The following is a 19351-nucleotide window of genomic DNA, read 5'->3' as shown; positions in this document are numbered from 1 at the left end:
TGACCGTGCGGTTTAATTAATGATATATTTTTATAGTTCGGACATTTATGCACGCGGCAATACCACATATGTTTATTTATTATTTTTTTTACACTGTTATTTTTTTTATGGGAACAGGGGGGTGATTCAAACTTTTATTAGGGAAGGGGTTAAATGACCTTTATTAACCCTTTTTTTAACATTTTTTTTGCAGTGTTATAGGTCCCATAGGGACCTATAACACTGCACACACTGATCTTTTACACAGATCACAGGCGTGTATTAACACGCCTGTGATCAGCATTATCGGCGCTTGACTGCTCCTGCCTGGATCTCAGGCACGGAGCAGTCATTCGTCGATCGGACACCGAGGAGGCAGGTAAGGGCCCTCCCGGTGTCTGGTCAGCTGTTCGGGACGCCGCGGTTTCACCGCGGCGGTCCCGAACAGCCCGACTGAGCAGCCGGGATACTTTCAGTTTCACTTTAGAAGCGGCGGTCAGCTTTGACGGCCGCTTCTAAAGGGTTAATACCGCACATCGCCGCGATCGGCGATGTGTGGTATTAGCCGCGGGTCCCGGCCGTTGATGAGCGCCGGGACCGACGCGATATGATGCAGGATGGCGGCGCGATCCCGCTTCATATCGCGGGAGCCGGCGCAGGACGTAAATATACGTCCTGCGTCGTTAAGGGGTTAAGGACGGAGCCCACTTTCACCTCTAGCACGAAGCCCTTTTTTGCAAATCTGACCACTGTCACTTTAAACATTAATAACTCTGGAATGCTTTTACTTATCATTCTGATTCTGAGATAGTTTTTTCGTGACATATTCTACTTTATAGTAGTGGTAAATTTTTGTGGTAACTTGTATCCTTTCTTGATGAAAAATCCCCAAATTTGATGAAAAAATTTAAAGTTTTGCATTTTTCTAACCTTGAAGCTCTCTGCTTGTAAGGAAAATGGATATTCAAAATATATATATTTTTTTTTCACATATACAATATGTCTACTTTATATTTGCATCATAAAATTGACGAATTTTTACTTTTGGAAGACACCAGAGAGCTTCAAAGTTCAGCAGCAATTTTCCAATTTTTCACAAAATTTTCAAACTCACAATTTTTCAGGGACCAGTTCAGGTTTGAAGTGGATTTGAAGGGTCTTCATCTTAGAAATACCCCACAAATGACCCCATTATAAAAACTGCACCCCCCAAAGTATTCAAAATGACATTCAGTAAATGTTTTAACCCTTTAGGTGTTTCACAGGAAAAGCAGCAAAGTGAAGGAGAAAATTAAAAATCTTCATTTTTTACACTCATTTTTTACACTTGTCTATGTAAAGTGTTCGTCGGGCACAGTAGAGGGCTCAGAAGCAAAGGAGTGACAAGGGGATTTTGGAGAGTACGTTTTTCTGAAATGGATTTTGGGGGGCATGTCGCATTTAGGAAGCCCCTATGGTGCCAGAACAGCAAAAAAAAAAAAAAAAACACATGGCATACCATTTTGGAAACTAGACCCCTTGAGGAACATAACAAGGAATAAAGTGAGCCTTAATACCCCACAGGTGTTTCACGACTTTTGCATATGTAAAAAAAAAAAAATGTTTTCACTAAAATGTGGGTTTCACCCCAAATTTCACATTTTTGCAAGGGTTAATAGCAGAAAAGACCCCCAAAAATTTGTAACCCCATCTCTTCTGAGCATGGAGGTACCCCATAAGTGGACCTGAAGTGCACTGTGGGCGAACTACAATGCTCAGAAGAGAAGACGTCATATTTGGCTTTTTGAGAGCAAATTTTGCTCGGGGGGGCATGTCACATTTAGGAAGCCCCTATGGTGCCAGAACAGCAAAAAAAAAAAAAAATCACATGGCATACTATTTTGGAAACTAGACCCCTTACTGAATGTAATGAGGGGTACAGTGAGCATTTACCCCCCACTGGTGTCTGACAGATCTTTGGAACAGTGGGCTGTGCAAAATTTTTCATTTTTACGGACCACTGTTTCAAAGATCCGTCAGACACCTGTGGGGTGTAAATTCTCACTGTACCCCTTATTACATTCCGTGAGGGGTGTAGTTTCCAAAATGGGGTCACATGTGGGTGTGTTTTTTCTTTGCGTTTGTCAGAACCGCTGTAACAATCAGCCACCCCTGGGCAAATCACCTCAAATGTACACGGCGCACTATACATTCTGGGCCTTGTTGTGCGCCCCCAGAGCACTTTGCGCCCTCATATGGGGTATCTCCGTACTCGGGAGAAATTGTGTTACAAATTTTGGGGGGCGATTTTGCCTTTCACCTCTTGTGAAAATGAAAAGTATAGGGCAACACCAGCATGTTAGTGTAAAATTTTTTATTTTTTTACACTAAGATGCTGGTGTAGACCCCAACTGTTCCTTTTCATAAGGGGTAAAAGGAGAAAAAGACCCCCAAAATTTTTTAGGCAATTTCTCCCGAGTACGGCGATACCCCATATGTGGCCCGAAACTGTTGCCTTGAAATACGACAGGGCTCCAAAGTGAGAGTGCCATGCACCTTTTTAGGCCTAAATTAGGGACTTGCATAGGGGTGTACATAGGGGTATTCTAAGCCAGTGATTCCCAAACAGGGTGCCTCCAGCTGTTGTAAAACTCCCAGCATGCTTGGACAGTCAATTGCTGTCCAGAAATGCTGGGAGTTTTTGTTTTGCAACAGCTGGAGGCACCATCTTAGAAACACTGCCATACAATACGTTTTTCATTTTTATTGGGGAAGGGGGGTGGTAGGGGGGCAGTGTACGTGTGTATATGTAGTGTTTTACTCTTTATTTTATGGTAGTGTACTGTAGTGTTTTCAGGTTACATTCACACTGGCGGCGGATTACACTGAGTCTCCCGCTAGGAGTTTGAGCTGCGGCGGAAAATTTGCCACAGCTCAAATTTGTAGCAGGGAACTCACTGTAATCTGCCGCCAGTGTGAATGTAGCCTGTACATTCACATGGGAGGGGGGGTCAAAACTACAACTCCCACCATGCACTGAAAGACCATGCATGCTGGGAGTTGTAGTTTTGTAACAGCTGGAGGCACACTGGTTGGAAAACCTTGAGTTAGGTTCTATGACCTAACTCAATATTTTCCAACCAGTGTGCCTCCAGCTGTTGCAAAACTACAACTCCAAGCATGTACTGATTGCGGAAGGGCATGCTGGGAGATGTAGTTATGCAATGGCTGGAGGCACGCAAGTACAACTACCAGCATGCCAAGACAGCCTTATGCTGTTCCTGAATGCTGGGAGTTGTAGTTTTGCAAGATTTAGAGGGGTTTAGGTTGTAAATCACTGTCCAGTGGTCTCAAAACTGCTGTCTGGGCATGTTGAGAGTTGTAGTTTTGCAACATCTGGAGGGCTACAGTTTGAGACCACTTAGTGATCTACAACCTGAACCCCTCTAAATATTGCAAAAGTACAAGTCCCAGCATGCCCACACAGCGAACAGCTGTCTGGGCATGCTGGGAGTTGTAGTTTTGCAACATCTGGAGGGCTACGGTTTAGAGACCACTGTAAACTTTGGCCCTCCGGATGTTGCTAGGCAACAACTCACCTAGCAGGACCCGGAAGTATTGCTGCCGCCGCCGCACGTGGAGGATCCCCGCATGGAGGATCGCGCTCGGGGATCCGGGATCCAGGTAAGGGACCTTCGGCGCCGACCTTCCCTGGACGGTTCCCCCTTTTTGCCCGGACACTGATAGGTGGGCAAAGCGGGGGAACCGAACTTTAACCCCCCCCCCCCTCCCCCGGTCTGCTATCGGTCGGTCGCTCGGCCGACCAATAGCAGGGATAGGAGGGGTGGCACCCCTGCCACCAAACTCCTATCCCTTCAGGGGAATCGAGGGTTTCTCGAACACCCCTGATCCCTCTTATTTTCTGGGTCACTGGGTCACCAGTGACCCGTATGACCCGGAATCGCTCAGATCGCAGGTCTGAATTGACCTGCGATTTGTGCCATCGCGGTCATGGGGGGGTCTCAGGCCCGATCACCGCTACCGGTGACGCGACGCTCCCGGAACCCAGCGACGTACATGTACGTCGCCGCATGCCAAGTGACACTTCGCGGCGCCGTACATGTATGTTGCTCGTCGTGAAGGGGTTAAGGTGAAAAAGGGCTCAGTCCTTAAAGGGTTAATTTGTCCTTATTATAAGTACAGCTCCACTGTAAAAAGTGCTGTACGGTGCAGTAGACAACTTCTAATGAAAATTGCGCAAAATTTGCAGGGACATTTGGAGCATTGAAGTGGGGTAAAGCCAATGATAAATGCCCCAGTGTCTCTAAGGATAATGAGACTTTTTTTCTAATAAATGATGACTCAGCCCCAGACACAAGGTTATATAGAGATAGTCACTTTCACAGTATAAAGTCAGGAACGAAGTCCACACACAATACATGATAAGGTATAGGAGTAGTATATAAATATAGCATAGAAGGAAACAATATTCATATAGAAGGTTCTTACTGTCCTTGTGATTTCTGACAATGACACCGAGAAATATTTTATCATTAGTTTTAGTCTTTTACATTGTTGCCAATAGTGAGAGTTCTATGGTCAAACTCAATAATGGGGGATATGAAGATATAGTTATCGCCATCAATCCTAAAGTCAAGGAAGATCTCCAGATCATTGAGAATATTAAGGTAAGAATTACATTATCTGCCAATTCAGCTCTTTGGGGTTAAAAAGGCTCCAGCAGCCATTGGATCAGAAAATAGTTTTGTCTTATATATTTCTAATTCCAAACTAAGATTTAGATTAACTCCGACTCAAAAGAGACACATTTAGCTTCAGTTTTTTCTTCTTCTTTTTTTTTTCGACATCTAATTAAAAAAATTAATTAATGAAAAAAAATTCTACAGTCAGGTGTTTCATGAAGGTGAATTGTGAAATACAATTTTTTTGTTTTGTATGTTTCTGTCAATTGTCTTTAATTTTGGTGCACGTTTGGGTCTTTTTTATTTTTATTTATTGTTATTTTTTTTAATGCAGCGTGCTAGGTGTGACATTTCTTCTGGCAGTTTTTCTGCTACTAAAAGAAGATTGTAAAAGTGACTGATAATAGTGGTGTTTTTACATGCTAATAATAATAGAGAGATAAGGTGGATCCAACAAAGGTTCTGGTAATCCACCGACAATACAATACAAAAATTTAGGTGCACTACTGTGGTAGATGTGAAAAATGACAAAAATTGAGACATTCGCTAGTATATCCTTATATGAAGGACGTACCTAAGCCCGCATGCCAACGCCAAGGTTTCTCAAGTGGCACGGGACCTAACACTAACCTACCTGTGCATGATAAGCAAAACCAGGGGCCAGTGTGCAATTACAGCGGTATTAAGTCCGACTCACAGCCCGCTCCCTGTTACCCCCTCCACAAGGGCAGGATCTGCTCCCCTAGTATATATGCACAACTGCATTTGGGGTTGATCACCTCCTGCCTGCCAGTTGCTCTTTTTTTGCCAAAATGTTATACTTGGAGATGCAAAAACTCCTTATTTAATGGGCCTTTATTACTATTCTAGGCAGCATTAAGGTCCACCTGTGAGGCCGGCAACTATATCAGCCAACTTAGGTGGGGCTTATAGTCTGCCTCCCTCCTCCCATTGTATGTGTGCTCAGTCACACTGGAGGTAACTGGGAGAAGGCTGTGAGTCGGACCTAATGCTGCTGTAATTGCCCACTGGCCCCTGGTTTTGCTTATCACGCACAGGTAGGTTAGCGTTAGGTCCCGTGCCACTTGAGAAACCTTGGCGTTGGTGTGCGGGCTCAGGTATGTCCTTCATCTAAGGATATACTGGCGAATGTCTCAATTTTAACATCAGTTTTGATGGTTAGCCAATGTCATTGTATACATCTACCACAGTAGTGCACCCATATTCCTGTATTGTATTCTAATTGTTACACATCCGCACCGTCTATCTGGTGTAGGATGCAATTGTGGCACTTGTAGTCTGTTGCAGGCATCCTCCATTTTATGCATTTTTATGCTGGGGATCGCCCTTAGCAACAGACCACAGGGGCAGGATCTGCTCCCCCATTTTAAATGCACAACCACATTTGGGGTTGAGCACCTCCTGCCTGCCAGTTGCTCTTTTTTTGTCTAATCCACCAACAACCATGTACTTTCAGGGGCGCCACCCACACAAAGTAAAATGAAAGAACTTTTATTCTTCATTAAAAAATTTAGTATAAAATAAGTAAAACAAGACTGACAATGCGTTTTGAGAGGTAGCATCCCCTGTTCCTCAAGTCATTAAAACTTTTATGTGAAGTTAATTTTTTAATGACCTGAGGAAGAGGGGACTTTACCCCTCGAAATGTGTTGTCAGTTTTAATTTACTTTAGACCATTTTATTTTATGAAGATTAAAAGTTTTTTGATTTCACCCCCATGTGAGTTGCGCCCCTAAAAGTATCCATTTTTCCCTCGGTGGATTACCAGGACCCTTGTCAGATCCTCCTTATCTCTCATTACACTTGTGGTAATTACTACAGGCCAGTAGCGCCTAGAGCACAACTCAGACAGGTCAGTGCATTACTAGTCTTGATGTACTCACTGCATAGCTAGGATAATGGCGCCTAGAGTTCCCTCTCCATTTTTTTCTTATTTATATTAAAAATAATAGCAAGAAATCTAAAGTAAAGGAGACCTGATAACCTTCTCTTTGAGTGTCTAGTGAGTATTTAAGTGATTTTTGTGCTTCCCATTTTTTCTTCACTTGAACAAAAATGAATGCTTAAAGGGGAACTCCAGAAAGTTAAACAGATTTGTAAATTATTTCTATTTAAAAATCTTAATCCTTCCAGTACTTATCAGCTGCTGTATGCTCCACAGGAAGTTCTCTTCTTTTCTGTCTGACCACAGTGCTCACTGCTGACACCTCTGTACATGTCAGGAACTGTCCAGAGCAGGAGAGGTTTGCTATGGGGATTTGCTCCTACTCTGGACAGTCCCTGACATTTACAGAGGTGTCAGCAGAGAGCACTTTGGTCAGGCAAAAAGGAAATCCAAAAAGAAAAGAACTTCCTGTGGATCATTCAACAGCAGATAAGTACTGAAAGAATTACATTTTTTTAATAGAAGTAATTTACAAATCTGTTAAATTTTTTAACACCAATTGATTTAAAAAAAAAATGTTTTCCAGTGGAGAACCCCATTAAATAAAATGCACAAGCTGAGGGTGCATCATACATAGTGAGTTACAGCTGCTATCAGCAGTCTAGACTCACCGCCAGTTCGTATAAACAAACAAACCCCAAAATTGTAAAATTGTCTTTATTTTTTTTTCACAAATATTTTTTTATTGGCTTTGTTGTAGATTTTGTGGTAAAATGAGTAAGGTCATAACAAAGTATGATTTCTTGTGCATGAAACAAGCCCTCCTATGGACATGTAGGTAAAAAATTATAGATTTATGGAAAAAACTAAAATGCTAAATAAAAAATTGCTGCGTCTTCAAGGGGTTAAATTTGACTGGGCTGTCACATAGTACTGACCAGAATACTATGTGTGAACAGTAGTCAGGAAAAGCACCACAGACTCTACATTGTAATTGTGGGGGTCTCAGAACTTGGACCCTCCCCTATCACGACTTCTAACATATCTTCACGAGTTTAGACAATGACACGTTACATCTTTAAGATAAAAACCAAGACAGGGATTTTTCACAGGTTTTCTGATAAGTTAAAGAGACTTGTTCTAGGTCTGTATGGAGTGGACTCGCTGTCAATGAAGAAGTGGCTGTTTCTTATTATCGAAAATTTAAAGGGGTTATCCTGGAATCGAAAAACAGAGCTAATCTTTTTCAAAAACTGCTCCCCATCTGTCTCCAGGTTGGGTGTGATATTACAACATGGCTCCATTCACTTCAACGGAACTGAGCTACAGAACCACACCCAACCTCAAAACAGACAGGGAACGGTTTTTGAAAGAAATTAGCTCTGTTTTTTTTAACGATTCCTGGATAACCCCTTTCAGAATTTTACCTAGCGTTCTCACTTGTGGATTTCTGTAACTCCCATGTATTCACTACTGAATATGTCAGAGTAAGACCCCAGACCTAGAGACTACTGTCACATTTTTAATGCTCACAAGGTAATCGGGTCACAACAGTCAGGACTGCAGATGCATTTTTATCAGAGGAAACAAAACGCGAGTAAAGTTGTAGCTAATAGTGTATTAGAATCACCACACACACTACACATAGCAAAATAGCTGCATTTACAGAGCCCAAGTCTTGGACAAGATGTCACTTGATGAGCTTTACAACAAGGTCCTCATTATTTCTTTGATCCAAGAAGGTGGTCTGCGGATCGTGGATGAGATTTTCCAAGAAAATAATATATTTATAAAATTGTATCTGTCTGTTTTGTTTCACAGTATGTTTATTGCTTTATCAGGAAACCAATCCCCTGATGAAGAAATAACGGTCAAACCTCTGCCTCTCCTGGGAACAGTTCTATTTTCTCCTGTGCACGACGTTCCTGCAGCTGTGATGCTCCCAGACTACTCTTTTTGCTTACAGTTTTTGTACTGCGTTGCTATCACTGTTACCTACCTGGCCAGTTGACATTGCTTATGCTTTTAGTTTGTGCTTCCTGTGTTTGTTCTATTTGCTGGTTAGTTTGTCATTAACCCATTGTGTCCTAAACCGATCCTTAGCTTTTGTCTGATGTTTATCATTTTGACACTGCTACACCTTGCACTTATTTAGGATAGGGTCTGTCGTCCAGTTGGGGACCTTTTGCCTTTGGATCATGTTATTTTAAATGCTATACTATTACTTGTGGTTTTTTTCTCTTTCTATATTCTCTTACTTTACTTTAGGGTGACCATGAAAACATGACCACTTGTCTATAAATGGTTGACCCTGTGACTGGCCCATTCATGGGACTGGTAAGGGCCCCACTTATCCAACGGATTGATGACATTACAGTTTGCATACATTAAAATTGTTAACTCCCATCTATTTATATTGACAGACAACAGTTTAGCTTCTCTAGTGGAGCAGGTTGTTTTTCCTATATGAAATCACTTAACATAATGTCTTCTGGCATAAAGACACTTGAATGACTTTCAAGGTGGATTGTGAACCAGCAAAGCATGCTGGGATATTTTAGTTAAGAAGCCTCTAACAAAGAATGTGCAGTTGTATAAGAAAGACTGTGCCCCGGGAGGAAAATTATACAAAATAAACTGATAGATGGTGTTCAGTGGGGTCTCTGCTATGTTCTGACACTTCTGTTCTATGATACTATGACAAAATAATTACTTTTTTTTTTTTTTTAATCTTTAAGGATATGGTGAGAGAAGCTACAGGTTTTCTGTTTGATGCCACGGAAAAAAGACTCTTCATAAGAAATGTGAAGATTTTGGTTCCATTATCTTGGTCTGCAAATAACTATGGAAAACCAAAATTAGAAACTTATGACAAGGTACGGAGACATGTGGGCCTAAAGGGAAGGTGTTACGTATTAATAACAATTGACCTTGTTAAAGCAGGACCCCAACTAAGCGCTGATCTTCTGTTAGGACCCTCATCTGCATGCTCGAAGAACTAAATGAGAAAACATCTTCTTCCTAACGTCTTACAATAGAGACTTTTTTTTCATGATTAAAGGGGTTATCCAGGAAAAAACTTTTTTTTATATATCAACTGGCTACAGATTAAACAGATTTGTAAATTACTTCAATTAAAAAATCTTAATTCTTTCAGTACTTATGAGCTTCGGAAGTTAAGGTTGTTCTTTTCTGTCTAATTGCTCTCTGATGACACCTGTCTCAGGAACTGCACAGAGTAGAAGAGGTTTGCTATGGGGATTTGCTTCTAAACTGGGCGGTTCCCGAGACAGGTGTCATCAGAGAGGACTTAGACAGAAAAGAACAACCTTAACTTCAGAAGCTCATAAGTACAGAAAGGATTAAGATTTTTTCATAGAAGCAATTTACAAATCTGTTTAACTTTCTGCAGCCAGTTGATATATAAAAAAAAGTTTTTTCCTGGATATCCCCTTTAAGATGTGTTTCTGTGTTTATAATATCAGGCAGATATTTTCATTGCTGATCCCAACGTGAAGTACGCAGATGATCCCTATACACAACAGTATGGAGGCTGCGGTGACCCAGGTCAATACATTCACCTCACCCCAAATTTCATGACTGACGACACCCTCATCTCAGTGTACGGACCCCGAGGTAAGAGAAGTGTTTTTTTTTTCCCTTTTTCTTTTTGTCAATCAGTGTATCTCAGACAATGGCCCTCATTTACTAACAGCATTCTGACTCTTTTTGTCGTGTTGGCGCCTAAATTCTGTGTAAATTCTGAATGTACGACAGAAAAAAACAATAGAATCAGAAACAGTGAAAAAAAACTACAAAATGGGCGTGGTTTTCTGGAAAAGAGGCGTGTTCCCTACATTTCATCCAAAATCACTCATCTTTTCTGAAAACCCCTCTAAAAATCATGTGAATTTTCTGGGAAGAAAGCCCTACACTTTAAAGCATGTATAAAGTTTCCGAAAGTGGAGTAAATTAGTAAATACCATGGGAAAAAAAGGTTGGAACAGCAAAAAACACAAAAAAAACTACACTCCACTCTTAGTAAATCAGGGCCAATATGTATTGAGAGTGATGTTTTGGTGCTTAACTCCTTCAGGACGAAAGGCGTACCTGTATGCCCCTCGCCCGGTCCCGGTGTTTAAAACCGTGACCCCACATCACACCGGGTCGGTCCCGGCTGCTAACGATAGCCGGGACCCTGGGCTAATAGTGTGCGGCACCGATCATTGTGCCGCGCGATATTAACCCTTTACACGCGGCAATCAAAGTTGATCACTGCATCTAAAAATGAAAGTAAACGCTTCCCGACAGCTCAGTCGGGCTGATCGGGGCATCCGGATAAAATAGCGATGTCCCGATCAGCTAGGACGCAAGCGGAGACCCCCCCCCCTTACCTTGCTCCGTCGCGTCCGATCGGCGTTTGATTGCTCCAAGCCTGAGCTACAGGTTTGAGAAATCGAGCCCCTATCTCGCTGATCCATGCAAAGCTATGGCTTTGGAGGGATCAGGCTAGCGTGTTTTGTGCCTTTTTTGCCCCTTTTTGTTTACACATTTCTGCTGATTTTGAGTTGCAATCCACTGATTTTGGCAATATACATGATATGGACGGGTTTTATCAACTGCGCCTTTTTGTGAAAAGGAGCAAAAAAGACGCAAAGCCACTGAAAAGTCTCTAAAACTACACCAGCTCAGACATGGTAGCTTTTTGGTGTATGTGAAGACAGAAATTTCAGAAAATGTGACCTGCACAAAATTTAATAAATTTAATAAATTTAACAAAATTAATGTGCTCCTACACATCACCAGCACACAAAAAAAGGTGTAAAAAAATGATTCACTTACACCTACAATGATAAATGTGGGCCAGTGTGTGCAGTGTTATAGGTCCCTATGGGAGAATAGCATTGCAAAAAAAAAAAGTAAAACACTTTTTTTTTAACAAAGGTCATTTAACCCCTTCCCTAATAAAAGTTTGAATCACCCCCCTTTTCCCATTAAAAAAAATTGTGTGAATAAAAATAAACATATGTGGTATCGCCGCATGCGGAAATGTCCGAACTATAAAAATATATAATTAATTAAACCGCATGGTCAATGGCGTACACGCAAAAAAATTCCAAAGTCCAAAATAGCGTATTTTTGGTCACTTTTTATAGCATGAAAAAATTTGTAAAAAGCGATCAAAAAGTCTGATCAATACAAAAATGGTACCGCTAAAAACTTCAGATCACGGTGCAAAATGAGCCCTCATACCGCCCCATATGCGGAAAAATAAAAAAGTTATAGGGGTTAGAGGATGAGAATTTTTAACATTTACATTTTCCTGAATGTAGTTATGATTTTTTTCCGAAGTACGGCAATATTAAATCTATATAAGTAGGAAATCATTTTAACTATATGGACCTACAGAATAAAGATAAGGTGTCATTTTTACCGAAAAATGCACTGTGTAGAAACGGAAGCCCCCAAAAGTTACAAAATGAATTTTTTTTTTCAATTTTGTCGCACAATGATTTTTTTTTCCGTTTCGCCGTGGGCTTTTGGGTAAAATGACTGATGTCACTGCAAAGTAGAATTGGTGACACAAAAAATAAGCCATCATATGGAAATTTATGTGCAAAATTGAAAGCGTTATGATTTTTAGAAGGTGATGAGGAAAAAATGAAATTGCAAAAACGGAAAAACCCTGTGTCCTTAAGGGGTTAAAGGGATACTCTTGTGGAAAACTTTATTTTTTTCTTTTAAATCAAAGAAAGTTAAACAGATTTGTAAATGACTTCTATTAAAAAATCGTAATCCTTCCTATACATTTTATGGGCTGTATACTACAGAGGACATTCTTTTCTTTTTGGATTTCTCTGTCATGACCACAGTGCTCTCTGCTGACCTCTGCTGTCCATTTTTGGAACTTCCAGAGCACCATGTGTTTGCTATGGGCATTTTCTCCTGCTCTAGACAGTTCCAAAAATGGACAACAGAGGTCAGCAGAGAGCACTCTGGTTGTGACATCAGAGAAATCCAAAAAGAAAAACATTTCTTCTGTAGTATACAGCCCCTAAAAAGTACTGTAAGGATTAAGATTTTTTAATGGAAGTAATTTACAAATCTGTTTAACATTCTGGCCCCAGTTGATTTAAAAAAAAAAAAAGTTTTCCACCAGAGTACCCCTTTAACCCATCAAATGGTGTGACATGGTGTGCACAGTGCCTAGAATTGGAGATATGTTACTATATTTGTATTTGATACCGGCACCAGCTGAAGTTTTCCAAGCACATAGATTGCAGGTTCCTTAAATTAACTACTGTACAGAAGATTTCCTATACCTACACCATGTCTCAAAAGCCTTTACAAATCTTGAGAAAAATAATCTTCATAAATTTACTGATATTTTGTTTATCTTTTTTTAACCCCTTAAGGACTCCGCCCATTTTAGTGGAAAACTTTTTTTTTCTATATAAAAATCTTAATACTTCCAGTACTTATCAGCTGCTGTATACTCCACAGGAAGTTGTGTAGTTCTTTCCAGTCTGACCACAGTGCTCTCTGCTGACACCTCTGTCCGTGTCAGGACAGTTCCTGACATGGACAGAGGTGTCAGCAGAGAGCACTGTGGTCAGACAGAAAGGAAATTGAAACTTCCTATGGAGCATACAGCAGCTGATAAGTACTTGAAGGATTAAGATTTTTTTTTTATATATAGAAGTAATTTGCAAATCTGTTTAACTTTCTGGCACCAGTTAATTTAAAGAATTTTTTTTTCCATTGGAGTTCTCCTTTAAGGACAATTTTCATTTTTGCACTTTAGTTTTTTCCTTCTCCCCTTCTAATAATCATAACACTTTTAATTTACTCACCTACCGACCCATATAAGGGATTTTTTTTTTTTTTTGTATCACCAATAGTACTTTGTAATGACATCACTTATTTTATAAAATAATCTACGGCGAAACAAAAAATTACCTTATTTGTTTGGGGAAATAAAAATAAAACACCATTTTGTAACTTTTTGGGTAATTTCATTTCTACGCAGTGCACTTTTCGGTAAAAATAACACCTTATGTTTATTCTGCAGGTTCAATTTACGTAGGTCTTATTTTATTTTCTACTGAAAAAAATTATAACTACATGCACCAAAATTAGTATGTGTAAAATTGTCATCTTATGACCCCCTATAACTTTTTTATTTTTTCGCATACAGGGATGTATGAGGGCTAATTTTTTGCCATTGTCTGTAGTTTTTATCGGTATAATTTTTGTTGTGATGGGACTTTCTGATCGCTTTTTTATACATTTTTATGGTATATGAAGTGATCAAAAATGTTAGATTTTTTTTTACGTGTACGCCATCGACAGTGCGGTTTAGCTAACCTTATATTTTAACAGTTTTTTTTCCCCGCTCCCATAAGCCTATAACATCCAATCGTGCGATTGCATACACTGTTCAATGCTGAGCCTGAGGAGGCAGCAGAGGATCACCGATCGGGCAGCAAGGAGGCAGGTAAAGGCCCTCCCACCATCCTCTCTGCTGAGGATCGGTGGTGCCCGGCATTAACCCTGGGTCCTTGCTGCTGATAGCAGTCGGGACCCACCGGGTTTGAAGCGTGCTCAGCTTGTGCGCACACTTCAAACACTGGTAACGGGACCACAAGTACACCCTGCATTCTTAAGTACAAGGACACCAGGGGCGTACCCATACACCCTGCGTCCTGAACGGGTTAGTAATCCTGCTGTAATTAAAAATAAACATACTTTTTGTTTATTTTTTCATTTCAGGTAGAGTGTTTGTTCATGAATGGTCTCATCTCCGATGGGGAGTTTTTGATGAATACAGTTTGGATAATCCTTTCTACATTGCGGGGAATCTTAAAGTTGAAGCTACAAGGTGAGTCACTTGAAGGGAACCTGTTATCAGATTTTACTATATATAACACGTGGCAACACTTTATATGTGGTAAGACCCTATTCTTTACCATGCCCTGGAGACATTCCTACAGGCAGTGATGTTGAAAATATAAAGTTTGAACGGTGTCTCTCGCCAACCCGTATGTAGTCTCCGCTGGCCCTGGTTTACCTCTGTATTCAGCCTTCTTCTGCTCATCATTTCCCTCCAGGGTGCTGAAAGCCACTAAATTAAAAAAATGTGTGTTGGGCGGCTCTCAGCAGTACCATCTCTCTGGTGGTGGCGGAGTGGGAGGACAGGAAGGAGAAAAGCCGCAAAACGGAAGGAGGGCATCAGTGCTGCTCCATGATCTCCAGTGATGTTATAGGAACTTCCCAAGGTGTCTGTTAAACATTGTAAAAAAAATACATGTTTAACAGATATATGTTTTATAGAATCATGTTGGATGAAATAGTGTGGCATACTGTGCTATGATGGTGGCAGTACTGCATTGCATTTTCATTTAAAGAGGACCTGTCAATAGGTTTTTTAGGTATGAAATAAGGACATGGCTGTAAAGGCTGTTAACACTAGATCCATACTTACCTCTCAGTAGTTAATTGAGCCCTCCACTGCCGAGATATCGGAGTTTAAAAAGATAGGCAAATTAGGATTTGATGCCAACTGGGCTTTCACCTCAGCTGCTAGATTACAGGGAAGAGGCGGGGATTACAGTACAGACTAGTGGCTGTCAATCAAGGGGGTAGAGGAGGTGGTCAGAATCCAGAGGGGAGTGAGAAACTGGTGAAGGGGCCACACAGTACTGGGCTCTAGGGACTGAGGGAAACTCTATGTGGGCTTCAAAGCCTTAACAAGTAAAATATATGTACAGATTCAGGGTTGAAAGTCTTATACATCCATGCCCTTACTTTATATCCTAAGAACCTGCTGATGGCTCCTCTCTAATCACCTTACCCTATTGCACCTAAAATGAGGCACTGTATGGCATTACACCATATGAAGGGGCACCAACAGATGGCACCACACATACTATTATCCATTGTAAGGCCAGTACCGTACGCACCTATACAATCGGTTATCAGGAATAATTACTATGAATATTTTGTCTCACATTGTATCTGTCATTTCCAGATGCTCTGTTGATATTTATGGTGAGAGCAAAATTCAGAAATGTCAAGGAACGTCCTGTAAAGTTACTTCGTGTAATTTTGACCCGATCACTGGACTCTATGAAGAAGGTTGTGTTTATATACCTGATCAGAAACAGTTTGCCAAAGAGTCCTTAATGTACATGCAGGCTCTCCCCACTGTAAGTAAAGTCTCATATTCTCTTATGCAATAAAGATGGAGATAGTGATCAGCACAGCCTTACTTTCGCATACATAGATACTCAGGAGGGAGATGGTTAACCTGCTATAAGCAGTACCGATGCCCAGTAAGTAAGCTAACTTGTACTAATCGGGGGCTCAAACTCCACTAAAAAATTTGCATATGCAAAAGTCATACTGTATAAAAAAGACAAGGTGGCACTCACTGATCCAGATGTCCGAAAGGTTGCTTTATTGACACAATAAGTAGAGTGCTTCCATGTGCTTCCTCTGTCACCTGTTGGCTGTTCATGCCGGAGTCAACCATGGAAGCACTGAAGCACTGTGCTTAATGAGAATAAATCAACTTTTTGGACATCTGGATCAATGAGTATTGTTGCTCGCGAATATTCGCAATGCAAATTTTATTCGCGAATATAGCATATTCGCGACTTTGTGAATATTCGCGAATATAGCACTATACATTCGTAAATACGAATATTCGTTTTTTTTTTTTTTCACAGTACACATCACAGTGATCATCCCTCTCTGCTTCCAGCTTGTGTGGTGTAAAAAAGGCTCTAATACTACTGTGTGAGACTGGAGTGCGAATTTTCGCATATGCTAATTTCCGTTTATGCAAATTTTTGCATATGCAAATTTTCGCATATGCGAAAATAAAACGCGAATATGGAAATATAGTGAATATATGACGAATATTCGTCCATATATTCGCGAAATATCGCAAATTCGAATATGGCCTATGCTGCTCAACACTACCAATGAGTGCCAACTTGGCTTCTTCATACAAAAAGTCTCATATTCCGTTAAACACATGTATAGTGGCATGTATTTTCTTTTGGTAGAAATTAACCCTGTGATTACTATTTTAGGTCACTAAGTTCTGTGATGCAAGTAACCACAACCCTGAAGCTCCAAACATGCAAAACAGAATGTGCAATTCCCGAAGCATTTGGGACGTGATCATGACCTCCAATGATATAGAGTCCACACAACCAAATCCCGGACTCACTATTCCGGATCCCACCTTCACTGTTTTACAGTTTTCAGAGCGAGTGGTGACTTTAGTGCTGGATACATCTGGAAGCATGGGTGGCGTAAGTGGTCTCTATAGTATCTATTGTTTCAACAATCATAGAATGATTTATAATTAAGATTAAGAGAAAAACAAGAGTCTATTAACCCCTCAACGATGCAGGACGTATATTTACGTCCTGTGCCGGCTCCCGCGATATGAAGCGGGATCGCGCCGCAATCCTGCATCATATCGCGTCGGTCCCAGCGCTCATCAACGGCCGGGATCCGCGGCTAATACCACACATCGCCGATCGCGGCGATGTGCGGTATTAACCCTTTAGAAGCGGCGGTCAAAGCTGACCGCCGCTTCTAAAGTGAAACTGAAAGTGACCCGGCTGCTCAGTCGGGCTGTTCGGGACCGCCGCGGTGAAATCGCGGCGTCCCGAACAGCTGATCGGACACCGGGAGACCGGGACACCTGCCTCCTCGGTGTCCGATCGACGAATGACTGCTCCGTGCCTGAGATCCAGGCAGGAGCAGCCAAGCGCCGATAATGCTGATCACAGGAGATCAGCATAGGAGATCAGTGTGTGCAGTGTTATAGGTCCCTATGGGACCTATAACACTGCAAAAAAAATGTAAAAAAAAAGTGTTAATAAAGGTCATTTAACCCCTTCCCTAATAAAAGTTTGAATCACCCCCCTTTTCCCATAAAAAAAATAAAACTGTGTAAAAAAAATATATATATAAACATATGTGGTATCGCCGCGTGCGTAAATGTCCGAACTATAAAAATATATCATTAATTAAACCGCACGGTCAATTGCGTATGCGCAAAAAATTCCAAAGTCCAAAAAAGAGTATTTTGGTGACTTTTTATACCATTAAAAAAATGAATAAAAAGTGATCAAAAAGTCAGATCAAAACAAAAATCATACCAATAAAAACTTCAGATCACAGCGCAAAAAATTAGCCCTCATACCGCCCTGTACATGGAAAAATAAAAAAGTTATAGGGGTCAGAAGATGACATTTTTAAACGTATTGTTACGCCGAGCGCTCCGGGTCCCCGTTCCTCCCCGGAGCGCTCGCCTCATCCTCGCTGCTACAGCGCCCCGGTCAGGTCCTCTGACCGGGTGCGCTGCGGTACCGCCTCCAGCCGGGATGCGATTCGCGATGCGGGTGGCGCCCGCTCGCGATGCGCACCCCGGCTTCCGTACCTGACTCGCTCTCCGTCGGTCCTGTCCCGGCGCGCGCGGCCCCGCTCCCTAGGGCGCGCGCGCGCCGGGTCTCTGCGATTTAAAGGGCCACTGCGCCGCTGATTGGCGCAGTGGTTCTAATCAGTGTGTTCACCTGTGCACTCCCTATGTATACCTCACTTCCCCTGTACTCCCTCGCCGGATCTTGTTGCCCTTGTGCCTAGTGAAAGCGTTCCCTTGTTTGTTCCTAGCCTGTGTTCCAGACCTCCTGCCGTTGCCCCTGACTACGATCCTTGCTGCCTGCCCCGACCTTCTGCTACGTCCGACCTTGCTTCTGTCTACTCCCTTGTACCGCGCCTATCTTCAGCAGTCAGAGAGGTTGAGCCGTTGCTAGTGGATACGACCTGGTCACTACCGCCGCAGCAAGACCATCCCGCTTTGCGGCGGGCTCTGGTGAAAACCAGTAGTGACTTAGAACCGGTCCACTAGCACGGTCCACGCCAATCCCTCTCTGGCACAGAGGATCCACCTCCTGCCAGCCGGCATCGTGACACGTATACATTTTCCTGCATGTAGTTATGATTTTTTCCAGAAGTGCGACAAAATCAAACCTATATAAGTAGGGTATCATTTTAACCGTATGGACCTACAGAATAATGATAAGGTGTAATTTTTACCGAAATATGCACTGCGTAGAAACGGAAGCCCCCAAAAGTTACAAAATGGCGTTTTTTTCCGATTTTTTTCCGATTCTTTTTTCCATTTCACCGTGCATTTTTGGGTAAAATGACTAATTTCACTGCAAAGTAGAATTGGGGACGCAAAAAATAAGCCATAATATGGATTTTTAGGTGGAAAATTTAAAGGGTTATGATTTTTAAAAGGTAAGGAGGAAAAAACGAAAGTGCAAAAACGGAAAAACCCTGAGTCCTTAAGGGGTTAACAGATGTTACAATTTTCTTGGAGACATCAGAATAAACTATAGGTCTTTATTCTAAGATCGGGGTATCGAAAGCCGACAGCATGCAACTCTCTACTACATTTTGGAAGTTATCACCCGGACCATGTGAAAAAAGCTGTCCCTTATGGGAAGTTTTTGAGACTCAAAAGGATAAATTCCCGGGTGGAGGGCTTCGAGATGCAAGCTGGAGAGTTGCATGCTAGGCTACTTCTAGAGGATCGGGCAACGAAGGAGTGGCTTCGTAAGGAGCATTTCAAGGTCCAGGAGTAGCCTAGCCAGTCTCCAGATCTCAACCCCATAGAAAACCTTTGGAGGGAGTTCAAAGTCTGTGTTGCCCAGCGACAGCCCCAAAACATCACTGCTTTAGAGGAGATCTGCAT

The 19351-nt window shown here is 41.7% G+C and overlaps 1 protein-coding gene across 1 annotated transcript in view; it reads left to right on the top strand.

Annotated features, from left to right (window-relative positions):
* The first annotated feature begins 4487 nt into the window (after positions 1-4487).
* LOC130275350 (calcium-activated chloride channel regulator 1-like) overlaps positions 4488-19351 on the top strand; it is a 67172-nt gene continuing 52308 nt past the window's right edge. The window contains exons 1-6 of the mRNA XM_056523220.1: positions 4488-4646; positions 9306-9443; positions 10053-10203; positions 14341-14449; positions 15599-15776; positions 16668-16892. Coding sequence (XP_056379195.1) covers positions 4488-4646; positions 9306-9443; positions 10053-10203; positions 14341-14449; positions 15599-15776; positions 16668-16892 — 960 coding nt within the window. The remainder of the gene's footprint in view (positions 4647-9305; positions 9444-10052; positions 10204-14340; positions 14450-15598; positions 15777-16667; positions 16893-19351) is intronic.

This window comes from Hyla sarda, chromosome 6 (assembly GCF_029499605.1).
Source record: "Hyla sarda isolate aHylSar1 chromosome 6, aHylSar1.hap1, whole genome shotgun sequence".
Classification (NCBI taxonomy): domain Eukaryota; kingdom Metazoa; phylum Chordata; class Amphibia; order Anura; family Hylidae; genus Hyla; species Hyla sarda.
Note: the sequence above shows the minus strand (reverse complement) of the source record. Positions and strands in the feature narration are given on the sequence as shown.